This window comes from Pteropus alecto, unplaced genomic scaffold, assembly GCF_000325575.1.
Source record: "Pteropus alecto unplaced genomic scaffold, ASM32557v1 scaffold44, whole genome shotgun sequence".
NCBI classification, from domain to species: Eukaryota; Metazoa; Chordata; class Mammalia; order Chiroptera; family Pteropodidae; genus Pteropus; species Pteropus alecto.
In genome coordinates, this window is record NW_006436812.1 from 9,472,585 (window position 1) to 9,486,893 (window position 14,309).

The window sequence follows — 14,309 nt, forward strand, 5'->3', positions numbered from 1 at the left end:
GCACTTTCTCCTCGAAACTTCTGTCCACTAATTTTAGCATCTGTGTGGGTCTTGCCTGACAATTATCACTGTGGTGTTTTAATGGTGATTTTTCTATTTCCTTCATTCCTTCTACATTTATTAGTTGGAATTCTTCTGAAAGGGGGAACTATTCTTTCACTTTCAATTATTTATTTATTCAATTATTTCTCTACATGAGTATGAATTCATAGATAATGATGCGGTTGTAATTAAGTGTTATTATTTACTATTATTATTTATTTTATTTCTCAAATTGTTCTAGCTTTGGCCGTTAGGGCCTCCTTCAGGTTGTCACCTGTGCTTGTTTTTTTTTTTTTTTTTTTTTAGGTGACGCAACCCTTGGGTGACCTCACAAATTGCAAGGACCTTGTCAAGTTAAAATTCTTTATTTTTTTTTTATTTTTTATGCCTACAGCACCTGGTCTACTTAGGCAGTCTTCCATCCAAATACTAACCAAGCTCGACTCTGCTTAGCTTCCAAGATCAGGTGATTTCGGGCTTGTTCGGGGTAGCATAGTCGTAGATCTGATTGGTCTATTTTGATTTTCCAGGTCTCCTTGAATCAGTCTAGGAAGATTTATTTTTCTAAGAACTGGACCATTTCTTCTAGGTTATTAAATTTGGTGTTATATTCTTCTTCATGCTATTCTTGTATGATCTTTTGTATTTCTACAGTGTCTGTCGTCATTTCCCCTCTTTCATCCCTGATTTTGTTTATTTGTGTCCTTTCTCTTTTTCCTTTAGTGAGTCTGGCCAGCGGCTTGTCAATTTCATTAACCTTCTCAAAGAACCTGCTTTTTGTTGAATTTTTTCTGTTGTTTTTTGTTTTCAATTTCATTTAAGCTTGCTCTAATTTTGATTATTTCTTTCCCTCTGCTGACTTTAGGCTTCATTTGTTCTTTCTTTTCTAGTTTTTTAAAGATGAAGTGTTAGGTTGTTTATTTGGGCCTGTTCTTGTTTTTGGAGATAGGCCTGTAATGATATGAACTTTCCTCTTATGGCTGCTTTTGCCGTGTCCCAAAAGTTTTGTTGATATGTTGTACTATCATTATCATTTGTTTCTAGGTATCTCTTGACCTCTCTTTTTATTTCTTCTCTGACCCAGTCATTCTTCAGTAGTGTATTATTTAATCTCCATGTATTTGTGGTTCTTCCCACTTCTTTTTACAGTATATCTCCAGTTTCAAAGCATTATGATCTGAGAATATGGTTGGTATGCTTTCAGTCCTCTTATATTTGTTGAGGCTATATCTGTGTTCCAGTATGTGGTCAATTGTTCCAAGTGTACTAGAGCAGAATGTATAAGCAGCTGTTTTGGGATGGAAGGCTCTGTAAATGTCAATTATGTCCCGTTGGACTAAAGTATTCTTTAAGGATGTTATTTCCTTATTGATTTTCTGTTTGGATGATCTGTCCATATCAGATAATGGGGTATTTAGGTCTCCTACTATGATAGTGTTTTGGTCTGTTTCTCCTTTTAGTTCTGTTAGTAATTGCTTTACATGTTTTGGGGCTCCCTGATTGGGAACATAAGTATTAATAAGTGTTATGTCTTCTTGGTGCATGATTCCCTTTATCATTATGAAGTATCCCTCAGTATATTTCCTTATTTTTTTATTTTGAAGTCTAGTTCTTCTGATATTAGTATTGCTACTAGCACTTTTCTCCGAATGCCATTTGCTCAAAATAGTATTTTCCACCGTTTCACTTTAAGTCTATATTTGTCTTTTGAGCTGAGATGTGTCTCCTCGAGGCAACATATAGTTGGGTTCTGTTTTTTGATCCAATCTGCAACTCTGTGCCTTTTTACTGGTGAGTTCAATCTATTAACATTTAGGGTGATTATTGAACTATGAGGTCTTATAGCCATTTTATCTTTTGCTTTCTGGTAGCTCAGTGTTTCCATTGCTTGTTTGTCCTTGTGTTCTGTTTTTTTTTTTTTTATTTTGGTTGGGTTTTGTGAGTTTTCCTTCTGGTCCTTCTTGTTTTATGCTATATATAGTCGTCTATTTTCTTCTGTGTGTGCCTTATCTCCATTCCCCTTTGCAAATTTGGATCTTTGAATCCTCCCCTTTTCTGTCATTGTTGTCTCAATTTGTCCCTATGTGTACTGAATGTTCATTACTATCTTGCTATAGAAAATCTCTTCTTATTGTTTAAGCTTATAATGCCCTATTCTTAGTAAGGGTTGCACTCCTCTGCTTCTATTAGCTTGTTAGTCGCCTTATAAATTATGTATTTTTTTTTGATAATTGTGTTTTAGGTGAACTGACCCCTTTCAGTATTTCTTGTAGGGCAGGCCTCGTAGTGGAGAATTCCCTCAATTTTTGTATGTCTGGAAAGGTCTTAATTTCTCCTTCATATCTAAAGGAGAGCTTAGCTGGATACATTATTCTTGGCTGTAGTCCTTTCATTTAATAGTTTGAATATTTGATTCCACTCCTTCTGGATTGTAAGATTTGTGCTGAGAAATCCAATGATACCGAATGGGTTTTCTTTTATAGGTTATTGTCTCTTTTCCCTGGCTGTCCTGAGAATTCTTTCTTTGTTTGTTAGTCGCCTTATAAATTATGTATTTTTTTTTGATAATTTTGTTTTAGGTGAACTGACCCCTTTCAGTATTTCTTGTAGGGCAGGCCTCGTAGTGGAGAATTCCCTCAATTTTTGTATGTCTGGAAAGGTCTTAATTTCTCCTTCATATCTAAAGGAGAGCTTAGCTGGATACATTATTCTTGGCTGTAGTCCTTTCATTTAATAGTTTGAATATTTGATTCCACTCCTTCTGGATTGTAAGATTTGTGCTGAGAAATCCAATGATACCGAATGGGTTTTCTTTTATAGGTTATTGTCTCTTTTCCCTGGCTGTCCTGAGAATTCTTTCTTTGTCATTGATTTTTGATAATTTTAATACAATATGTCTTGGCGAAGGCCTTTCTGGGTTGAGATAATTGGGTGTTCTGTTGACTTCCTGAATTCTAAGCTCCAGCTTGTTCCTTAGATTTGGGAAATTCTCGGCAACTATTTGTCCGAAAATGCTTTCTAATCCCTGCTCTTTTTCCTCCCCTTTGAGAATGCCCATTATTATTGTTTCCTCTCCTGATGGTGTCAGGGCCGAACGGATATGCGGCTACACCTAGTGTCAGTGTCAGCAGAATTGCTGATTGAGAAGGGAAGTTTCCATGGTGAGAAGCCCAGTTGGAAGAATGCACAAGAGGCAGATTTGAGGCTGAATCAGCAGGCACCAACTTTATTGTGTGGAGCGCACTTCCGTTGGGAAGTGCAGTTCTATTGGGGAGTGCAGTCTATTGCATGGGGTACACAGTCTTGTGCATACTTCTCCTGATCCCTTTTCTTGTGCTCCCCTTCTGCTTTCCCCTTCTCCTCTCCAGGGGACTGCATGGCTCCTCACATAGCAGAGTACAATAGTGGCATTCAGCCACACATGCGTAATACAATAAGCTGAAGTATGTGTACACATTATTTAAATCTGGGGTCCTATTCCTAGCCTTGGGCCTGTATCACAGCTAGACCTTGGATCAGCCGGCCTTGGATAACAGCCAGACCTTGGATCACAGCCAGACCTTAGGCCAGCCAGGCCTGGTGCCCACAGATGGTATCAGCTAGTTCTTGTATTTCTCTTTCATTGTTTTTCATTCTTCGGTTTCTCTCTTCTTTCTTCTGATTTATTTCTAGATTTCTGTCTTCTATATCACTGATCCTTTTCTCCATTTGGTCGACTCTATTTCCCAAGCTTGCTCTTCCATTTTTCGACACTTTCAGTGTGCTCTTCATCTCCTGAAATTTTTATTTGGTTCTTTTTTAGCTTTTCAATCTCCTTGCTAAAGTACTCATTCTGCTGATTTAGTTGTTTTTTCAGTTCCTGAAATTGTTGATATGAATTGTTTTGGATCTCAGATTTTTTTTTTTCAGAAGTACCATCCTGAATTCTCTGTCATTTAAGTTGCATATTTCTATATTTGTAAGCTTCTTTTCTGGAGATTTTTCTCTTTCTTTCTGAGATGCCTTGTCACCTTGGTTGTTCATGGTGTTTAATGGACTATTTCTCTGCCTGGGCATTAACGGAAGTGTATTCTAGAAAGAAGATTTATTATATAAAGATCTCTCTTTAGCCTGTTGTAAAGAAGGTGTTTTTCAGAAAGAAGATTTATTATATAAAGATCTTTTCCAGAAAGATTTATTATATAAAGATCTCTCTTTAGCCTGTTGCAAAGAAGGCGTTTTTCTTTTGGTTTCCAGTAGGTGGGGTCTAAGCCTCTTGGATCTCTGCTTTGTATAAAGTCTGAATAGTGCCTTTTTTTTCTTATAGATATTTAATCATGCTTGCTACCCTCAGTGTCAGTCCCTGTCAGTGTTAGCGACAGTTTCAGAAGTGTTTGCTCAGATTCCTTTGGGGCTCCATGGTGATCAGTCTCAGAGGATATGGGGCAGGTTCCCTCTGGGTTGGGGGATAGGCTTACAGCTCAGCCTCATGTTTTGCAACCCGGCTGGTAATAATCAACTGTTATTTCTCTGCTGTACTTGCTTCTTTGCTGTCCCCACTTCTCTGCTTTCACTCTGATCCTTGGGCACTGCTGCTGGCTGCATGGAGCTCACAGCTCTTCCAGGCAGGGTTGTTCAGGGAACCCACCCCTTCCTCCTGCAGGGAGCTTTGGCTGTGAGAGGCAACTTCTTTGTTTCCTCCAGTCTACTGCCTCAGGCCTGGGGTTCTGACCTGTGGTAGCTCTTATGTGCAGATTCCATGCTCAGACATGCTGGTGTGCAGTTTTCATGTTTTTGTTGTTGTTGTTGTTGAGTTTTAGATATTCAGCTTATCGTTGTCTCAAGGGAAGAGATCTGGGAAGTCTCTCACTCCACTATGTTTCTGACATCACTCACAGGTTGCCTTGTCAATTTGTTGATGATTTCTTTTGTTGTGCACATGTTTTTTAGTTTGATGTAGTTCTCTTGTTTATTTTTGCTTTTGTTGCCTTTGCTTTTGGTGTCAAATCTAAAAAAATCATCACTAAGACTGATGAATGTCAAGGAGCTTACTGCCTATATTTTCTTCTTGGAGTTTTATGATTTCAGGTCTTATGTTTAAATATTTAATCCCTTTTGGATTGATTTTTATGTATGGTGTAGGATAGTAGTCCAGTTTCATTCTTTTGCATATGGCTTTCCAGTTTTCCCAGCACTATTTGTTGAAGGGACTGTCCTTTCCCCATTGTACATTCTTGTCTCCTTTGTTGTAAATTAATTGATCATATTATAAGCTTATTTCTGGGCTCTCTATTCTGTTCCATTGGTTTATGTGCCTGTATTATACTATTTTTCCAATATCATACTATTTTGATTACTATAACTTTGCAATATAATTTGAAGTCAAGAAGTATAATGCCTCTAAATTTGTTCATCTTTCTCAAAATTGCTTTAGTTATTTGGGGTGTTTTGTATTTCCATACAAATTCTAGGATTGTTTGCTTTATTTATGTGAAAAATGCCACTAGAATTTTGATTGGGATTACATTGAAGCTGTAAGTTTCTCAATTCTGTTCTATCCTCTTTCCCAGAATGGTCCCTTGCTGGGTGCTGTGGGGAGCTTTGACTGGGCTGGTGGAGCCTTTCTTCATATGCCAGAGGATAAAATCACCTTCATCAACACAACCAGGGTAGATTCAGACATGAATGATGCTTACTTGGGTAAGTGAAGGGAATAGGAGTACTCTAAGAAGGGGTCAAGATGTGGCATAACTCAACCAGTGTTGATATTGAATCTTTCATAGAATTTTGGGATAGCTTTAAAGAAGACATTTCAAAATTTCATTTAATTATGTTAGCAAAGGGGAATATAGTGTGGGGTCCAGTTACTCCAACCTACCAAACATGGGACTGCCCCTTCTCAAGGGATAGGCCTGCTAGAGGTGTTAGAGTCTGTGAGGAAAAATGTTTCTCTTGGATCACCATCTTTAGGTTATGCTACCGAAGTCATCTTGCGAGGCCAAGTGCAAGCCCTGGTTCTGGGAGCACCTCGATATCAGCATACTGGTCTAGTGATGATGTTCAGACAGAATGCTGGTGCCTGGGAGACCAACACTCTTATCAAGGGCAGCCAGGTGAGTGCAGATCATGTGGATTATGAATGTGCAAATAAAGGCATCCTGGATCCTGAGAGATTCCAGGATTGGCATCACCAGGTGCCATGGGTAGCAGTGCTTTATAAAGGAACCTTTAGAGGGTTTTGAGCTGGAGACTCATAGGATCAGCTTTGCATTTGAGAATGTTGTATCCTCACTTTTCTAACAACAATAAATAACACTTGATTTATGCAGAGCTCTCTATAAGTCTACATGTGTACAGAGCTGGTATTTGACAATACATAACCAGTATAGCCATATTAGTTATTAAAATATTGAAATAATTTTATATCTGTTAATAAGTAGCTGTTTCCCTGAGGTATCCCCTCTCCCTATGCACACTAGCTCCTTCCTCATTACTCTTGAAACTTCCCCAGCAATTACGAGGTCAGGCACCTCAGGGGACCTCTGGGACCTATTTCAGCTAAGTCCCTGATCAATTCTTGAGCAGTCCTAACAGTTCAATACTTTAAATAACATCCCTGCAAAAGCAGTGTGATTGAATCTTATGATGTGTGTGAGGCAACAATCTAGTCAAAATCATCCTTGCAAATTCCTAAAATAAGACTGAACCCATGATATCGTGTCTGTAGTTCTGTGTATATTCTTTTAATTTTCATCTGTGGTTCTCTTTAGCCTGCAATTAATGCATCATATGTGGATGACCAGTTTACTCTAATACCTGAACAAGCTTGTCATAATTCTTTGTCAATAGTCACATTCTCCATATGATCTTTAAAGGTTTTACAAACACATATTGGCTGCTGATGGTGTCAGTGCTTGGAACATATAAGGGATGGGGTGGGGGAGAATGTGTAGGGGAATTCCAGGAAGTCAAGTGTGGATGTGATGCCACTTCTCTGTTTTGTGTGTGTTCCAGGATCATATGGGGAAGATTGGTTGGTAAACTCCCCCACCACACACAGATATTATGCATGCAAATTTCAATCAAGGGTGATAAATAAACTGAGACAATGTGAGTGTTATGAGAGCAAAGGGGAGGGGCACCTACACAAGAGCATTAGGGAAGGCTTCTTGAAGGAAGTGACAGCTAAGGTAGAACTAGAGAAGTGAAGAGTGAGGAAAGAAAAGAGTCAGAGGAATGAAAAAGCATGAGTTTAGAGTGTGTGTATATGGGGGTGGAGGAGTATGGGAGAAAACACTGGAAAGAAAAGTAGGAAACAGATTCATCTTAAATTTATTGACTCCCTCTATTTCTACTGCCATCAGCCTGGTTCAGGCCATCATCATCTTTTCTGTGGACCTACCGGTAGCCCCCTTACTGCTCTCCTAAAATTCCATGCTGCCTTGCTCTAATCCATAGAAGAAGAGTGAACTTTCTAGAGGAAACTGTATCAGTCTTCAATTTAAGACCCTTTGTTGACTACACACCAATATGCAATAACGATTTAAAATTCCTCAACAAAATCCGGTTGACTCTTGAACAATATGAGTTTGAACTGTGTAGATCCACCTTTTTTTCAATAACTATATATGAAAAAATTTTTGGAGATTTCTGACAATTTGGAAAAACTTGCAGATAAACTATAGAGCCTAGAAATATTGAAAAAATTAAGAAAAAGTTAAGTGTGTCATGAACGCATATAATATTATGTATATAACATGTAAAATATGTGTTAATCAACGGTTTATGTTGTCAGTAAGGCTTCAATAGTTAAGTTTTTGAGAGTCAAAAGTTATACATGAATTTCATTTACATGGGGGATTGAAATGTTGTTCAAGGGTCAACTGTATTAGCAAATTGAATCCAGCAATCTATAGAAAGGATAATACTCATGATCAAGTGTGGTTTATCCCAGGAATGCAAGGCTTGTTAACAGTGAACTTTGGGAATATACTAAAAAACACCGGAGATATACTAAAGAACACTCAATTTTATACTTTAAAATGGTGAATTTTATGTTTGTAAATTTTATCTCAATTAGAAAAGCTATTCTGAATAAAACAATCAATGTAGTTCATCATAACAATAGACTAGAAAAGAAAAAACATAGTAATATTAATAGGTACAGAAAAAGAATTTGACAAAATGCAATATCTTTTCATAATATTTAGTTCTCAGCAAACTAAGAACTAAAGGAAACATTCTTAGTTCCTGAGAAACAGTAAATTTATAAAAAAAATCTACAGCTAGCATCATATTTAAAAGTAAAAGAGAACATTTTTCTCCTAAAATTGGAAAGAAGCCAAGAATATCTATTTTCATTGGTTTTATTCCACATTGTACTGGAGATGTGGCCAGTGCAGTAAAGCAAGAAAAAAGGCAGAGAAAGTATATGGAGTAGAAAGGAGAAAATAAGATTGTCTCTATTTGCAGATGACATGATTGTTTGCATGGAAAATCCCAAAGAATCTACAAAAACTACTATACCTAGTAAGTTATTTCAGTAAGTTCTCAGGATACAAGATCAACATATAAAAATCAGTTGTATTTCTATACTAGCAATGAACACTTGGAAATTTAAATTATAAAACCAGTAGTGTTTATAATAACACCAAAGACTGTGAAATACTTAGATGTAAATCTAACAAAATGTGTGCAATATCCGTATGCTGAATACTACAGAACCTAATAAGAGAAATCAAAGACATAAATAAATGAAGAGATATTTTGTATGTGAACCGAAAGACTCAATATTGTTAAGATGTCAGTTCACCCCAAGTTGATCTATAGATTCAACCCAAGTCGATCTATAGATTCAACCCAAGTCCAATCAAAATCTTAGTAGTGTGTTTTGTATAATTGACAAACTGATTCTAAGATTTATGTGGAAAATTATAGAAAGTAGAATTTCCAAAACAGTTTTGAAAAAGAACTTAGATAAATACCATTAAGTATTTAGTGGAGGAGTCATATACTGCCTGATTTCAAGACTTACTATAAAGTTGCAATAATCAAGACACTGTATTGGCAAAAGGATGGAAATGAAGATCAGTGGAACAGAATAAACCTGAAATAGATTGACACATATGTAGTCAGTTGATTTTCTTTTTTTAAATTCATTTTTTAATTACAGATGACGTACAATATTATATTAGTTTCAGGTGTACATCACAGTTATCAGACATTTATCTACCTTACAAAATGATCACCCTGATAAGTCTAGTACCCTTCTAATACCATACATAGTTATTAAAATATTTTTGACCATATTCCTTATGCTGTACTTTACATGTCTGTGACTATTTTTATAACTGGCAATTTGTACTTCTTAATCCCTTTCACCTTTTTTCACTCATCTTCCTGTCTCCTCCTATCAGGCAGCCACCAGTTTGTATCTATGAGTTTGTTTCTGTTTTGTTTGTTCACTTACTTTGTTTTATTAGATTTTACATACAAGTGAAATCATATGGTGTTTGTCTTTCTCTGTATGACTTATTTAACATAGCAGAATATCCTCTAGCTCCATCCATGTTGTTGCGAATGGTAAGATTTCATTCTTTATTTTTATGACTGAGTAACATTGTATATATGTACCACTTCTACTTTATCCATTCACCTATCATGGATGTGTAGGTTGGTTCCATATCTTGGCTATTGTAAATAATGCTGAAATGAACATGCATGTATCTTTTCAAATTAGTGTTTCAGTTTTCTTCAGATAAATTCCCAGAAGTGAAATTGCTGAGTCATATAACAGTTCCTTATGTTTTGTGTATTAACCCCTTCTTGGATATATCATTGGTGAATACTTTTTCCTGTTCTGTAGGTTGTCTTTTCATTTAGCTTATGATTTCCTTTGCTGGGCAAAAACTTTTTAGTTTAATGTAGTCCCATTTGTTTACTTTTTCTTTTGTTTCCCTTGCTTTGAGAGACATATCCAAAAAATATTTTGCCAAGAACAATGTCAAAGAGTTTACTATGTTTTCTTTTAGGGGTTTTATGATATCAGGTCTTAGGTTTAAGTCTTTAATTCATTTTCAGTTTATTTTTATATATGGTGCAAGAAAGTGGTCTATTTTTATTTTTTCTTGCATGTATCTGTCCAGTTTTCCCAATCCCATTCACTGAAGACACTGTCTTTACCTTATTGTATATTCTTGCCTCCTTTGTCATAGATTAATTGACCATTTAGGAATGGGTTTATTTTCTGGGTGTCTATTCTGTTCCATTGATCTATGTGTCTGTTTTTATCTCGATATCACACTGTTTTGATCACTATGGCCTCGTAGTTTATGTAATACCTCCAACTTTGTTCTTTCTCAAGATTGCTTTGGCTATTTGGGGTCTTTTGTGGTTCCATGTACATTTTAGGATTATTTGTTTGAGTTTTGGGAAAAATGCCATTGATATTTTGATAGGTATTACATTGAATCTGTAGATTGTTTTGGGTAGTATGAACATTTTAACAATGTTAGTTCTTCCTATCCATGAGCATAGTCTTCCATTTATTTGTCTCTTCTTCAATTTATTTCTTTAATGTCTTACAGTTTTCCAAGTACAGGTTTTTACCTCCTTTGTTAAATTTATTCCTAGGTACTTTTTTTTTGATGCAATTGTAAATGGATTTTTTTTTTTTACTTTCTCTTTCTGATAGTTCATTATTGGTGTATAAAAATGCAACTGATTTCTGAATATTAATTTTGTATCTTGCTCTTTTCTGAATTTATTTATTAGTTCTAACAGTTTTTTTGTGGAATCTTTTATTTACAGCTTTTTTGAAATATAATAGACAATTAGTTTCTCATATTTACAGTGTAAAATTCAATGAGTTTTTTTCAATTATAGTTGGCATATAATAATTAGTTTCACTTGTACAGTATAGTGATTAGAGATCTATATAACTAACAAAGTGATCATCCCAATAAATCTAGTACCCCTCTGCCCCTTACATATTTATCAAAACATTGCTGACTATTTTTCTTATGCTACACTTTATATCTCCAGGATTATTTGGTGACTATCCATTTGTACTTCTTAATCCCTTTTTCTTTTTTCACTGATCACCCCCCCAAATCCCCTCCCATCTAGTAGCCCTTAAAATATTCTTTGTATCTATGAGTTTGTTTCCATTTTTGTTGTTATTGTTTATTTTGTTCTTTAGATTCCACATGTATGTGAAATCATGTGACAACTGTCTTTTTCTATCTGACTTACTTCATTTAGCATAATACCCTATAGGTCCATCAAGGTAATATCTTTTTCTATCCCCTTACTTTTAGTCTGCATGTGTCTTTTAATCTGAAGTGAGTCTCTTATAGGCAGCATATGCAAGGGTCTTGTTTTCTTACCCATTCAGCCACACTACCTTTTGGTTGGAGTACTTAATTCTTTTCCATTTGAGGTACTTATTGATAGATATGTAGTTATTACCATTCTTTATTCATGTTTTTGATAGTTTTTTTTTTTTGTTTTGTTTTGTTTTGTTTTTTTACTCTTTAAAGAAGTTCCTCCAACATTTCTTGTAATATTGGCTTGGTGATGATGAATTTCTTTAGGGGTGTGTGTGTGTGTGTGTGTGTGTGTGTGTGTGTGTGTGTGTTTGTGTGTGTATGTGTGTGCGGGAAGCTCTTTATCAGTCTTTTGACCTAAATAATAGCTTTGCTGAATAAAGTATTCTTGGTTGTAGATCTTGGGTTTTCATCACTTTAAATATTTTGTGCCAAGCCTTTCTGCTCTGCAAAGTTTCTTTTGAGAAACCAGCTGTCAGTCTTATGGGTGCTCCCTTGTAGGTAACTAATTGCTTTTCTCTTGCTGCTTTTAAGATTCTCTCTTTGTATTTAATGTTTGGCATTTCAATTATGATGTGTCTTGGTGTGGTCCTCTTTGGGTTCATCTTTTTTGGGACACTAAGTTTCCTGGGGTTGTATGTCTATTTCTTTCACCAGGTTAGAAAAGTTTTCTATCATTATTTCTTTATATAAGTTTTCTGCTTCTTGTTCTCTTGCTTCTCCTTCAGGTACCCTATAATGCAGATGTTATTATATTCAATTTTGTCCCATAGGCTCTTTAAATTATTATAATATTCTTGGATTCTTTTTTTTTACTGTTCTGATTGAGTGCCCTCCACTTTCCCATTCTCTATATTGATGATTCGATCCTCCACTTCATTCATTCTGTTGATTCCCTCTAATATACTCTTCATCTCAGATAATGTATTCTTCATTTATGACTGGTTCCTTTTTATAATTTCCATTTCCATTTTTATGTTTTTTATCTCTTTGTTAAAGTTCTCATTGAACTCATCTATACTTCCCCTAAGTTTATTGAACATCTTTATAATCAGTGTTTTGAACTCTGCATCTATTACATTGCTTGACTCCATTTTTCCTGGATCTCTGTTCTGTTCTCTCATATGGTTTCTGCTTCTTTGTTTTCTCATTTTGCCTGCCTTTCTGTGTCTGTTTCTATGTACTAAGCAAAACTCCTAAGTCTCCCGGTCTTATTAATGTGGCTTTGTGTAATAGGTGTTCAGCAGCATAATCTTGAGAGGGGTCTAGCTGCAGGTCAAGTTTAACCCCAGCCTGTGCCCATCCAGGGCCACCCGTTAAGATTCAGCAAGCAATCCACAGATGCTATGCTTATAGTTGCCTCAAGAAACCATACCAGAAACTGAGGTCAGCTGCCACCAGTGTGGGTCTTGGAGTTGACTCAGCAAGGAGCACTGGACTCGTGGAGGATACCACTGGATGTCTCTTAGGTGGGGCCACGAGTTGGGGGAGGTGGAATTTCAGGGAATCCTCTTGGCAGAGCGACCTGTGTTATACAGTTTGATGACGTCTCATCTATACCTGCTTCTGCAGATGCACACTGGGAGTTGGGAGGGCTGAACAGAGAACAATGGATGCCTCCAGCACTTCTGCCTGGGAGAAAGCCTCACCTCCAGCCCTCACTCCAACAACTCAGTGTTCTCCTTTAAGACCCTAGTGCTCCCCGCCGGCACCCAGGCAGCCAACCTGGTGCTGGTGCTCAGAGTAAGAGAGTCTGTCACCTCAAAAGTCTGTTTGTGGACACAGCCCCTTTAAAAGGAATGTCCGCAGATGCTGGCTGCAGCTGTTGTAGCTTCCGTCCCACTCAGCAGCTTGGGACTAAGCAGCCTTGTGTCTCACCCCCTTCTACTCCCTTCCATTGCAGGGTGATTTCTTATTTCTCTCATAGTTCTGGTGCTTCTGTTTATTTAAACCCCAGGCAACTCTGCTTGCTGTTTGCTCCTTATTTTGTTACAACTTTGTCATGGTCACGAGAGAAGTACAAAGCCTCTATCATCTACATCTCCTCCCTACCACCCTGCCCCCAATCTCTTTTGTAGAATCTTTTGTTTCTTTTTCTTGTCTGATTGTTGTGGCTAAGACTTCCAATACTATGTTGAATAAAAATGATGAAAGTGGATGTCCTATCCTATTCCTGATTAAAAAACACTTTCAGCTTTTCACGGTTGAGTTCGATGTTAATTGTAGGTTTGTTATATGTATCTTTTATTATGTTGGGTTAGGTTTCCACTATTTCCTCTTCTCTGAGAGTTTTTTTTCATAAATGGGTGCTATATTTTGGCAAATGATTTATCTACATCTATTGATATGATCGTATGATTTTTATCTTTCATTTTGTTTATGCGTGTATTATATTAATTGATTTGCAGATATTGAACCAAACTTGCATCTCAGGAATAAATCCCACTTGATTGTGGCATATAGTCTTTTTATTTTTTATTTTTAAAAATTTTTTATTAAGTTTATTGGGGTAACATTGGTTAATACAATTATATAACTTTCAGGTGTACATTATCATTTGACATATGTATGTTCTATTGTATGTTCACCACCCAAAATTCAGTTTCCTTCAGCTACCATATATTTGATCCCCTTGATCAACTTCACCCTCCCCCTAAGCCCCTATATTTGACTCCCTTTACCCAGTTTACCTTCTCCCTCCTCCCCCATCCCACTAGTAACCACTACTCTATAGTCCTCTGGTAACCACTAACCTATAGTCCATGTCCATGAATCTCTGTTTGTTTGTCCTGCTCATTTGTTGCTTTTAGGTTTATATCCCACATATAAGTGATATCATGTGATTTTCAACTTTTTCTGTCTGGCTTATTTCACTTAGTATGATTATCTTGAAGTCCATCCATGTTTTGAAAATGGCAGTATTTCATCTCTTCTTATGGATGAATAATGTTAAATTTTTTT

The 14,309-nt window shown here is 36.4% G+C and overlaps 1 protein-coding gene across 1 annotated transcript in view; it reads left to right on the top strand.

Annotated features, from left to right (window-relative positions):
• Positions 1-14,309, top strand: part of ITGAM (integrin subunit alpha M) — a 61,218-nt gene that overhangs the window by 20,243 nt on the left and 26,666 nt on the right. Inside the window, exons 11-12 of the mRNA XM_025048422.1 lie at positions 5,592-5,721; positions 5,992-6,134. Of these exons, the coding sequence (XP_024904190.1) occupies positions 5,592-5,721; positions 5,992-6,134 (273 nt within the window). The remainder of the gene's footprint in view (positions 1-5,591; positions 5,722-5,991; positions 6,135-14,309) is intronic.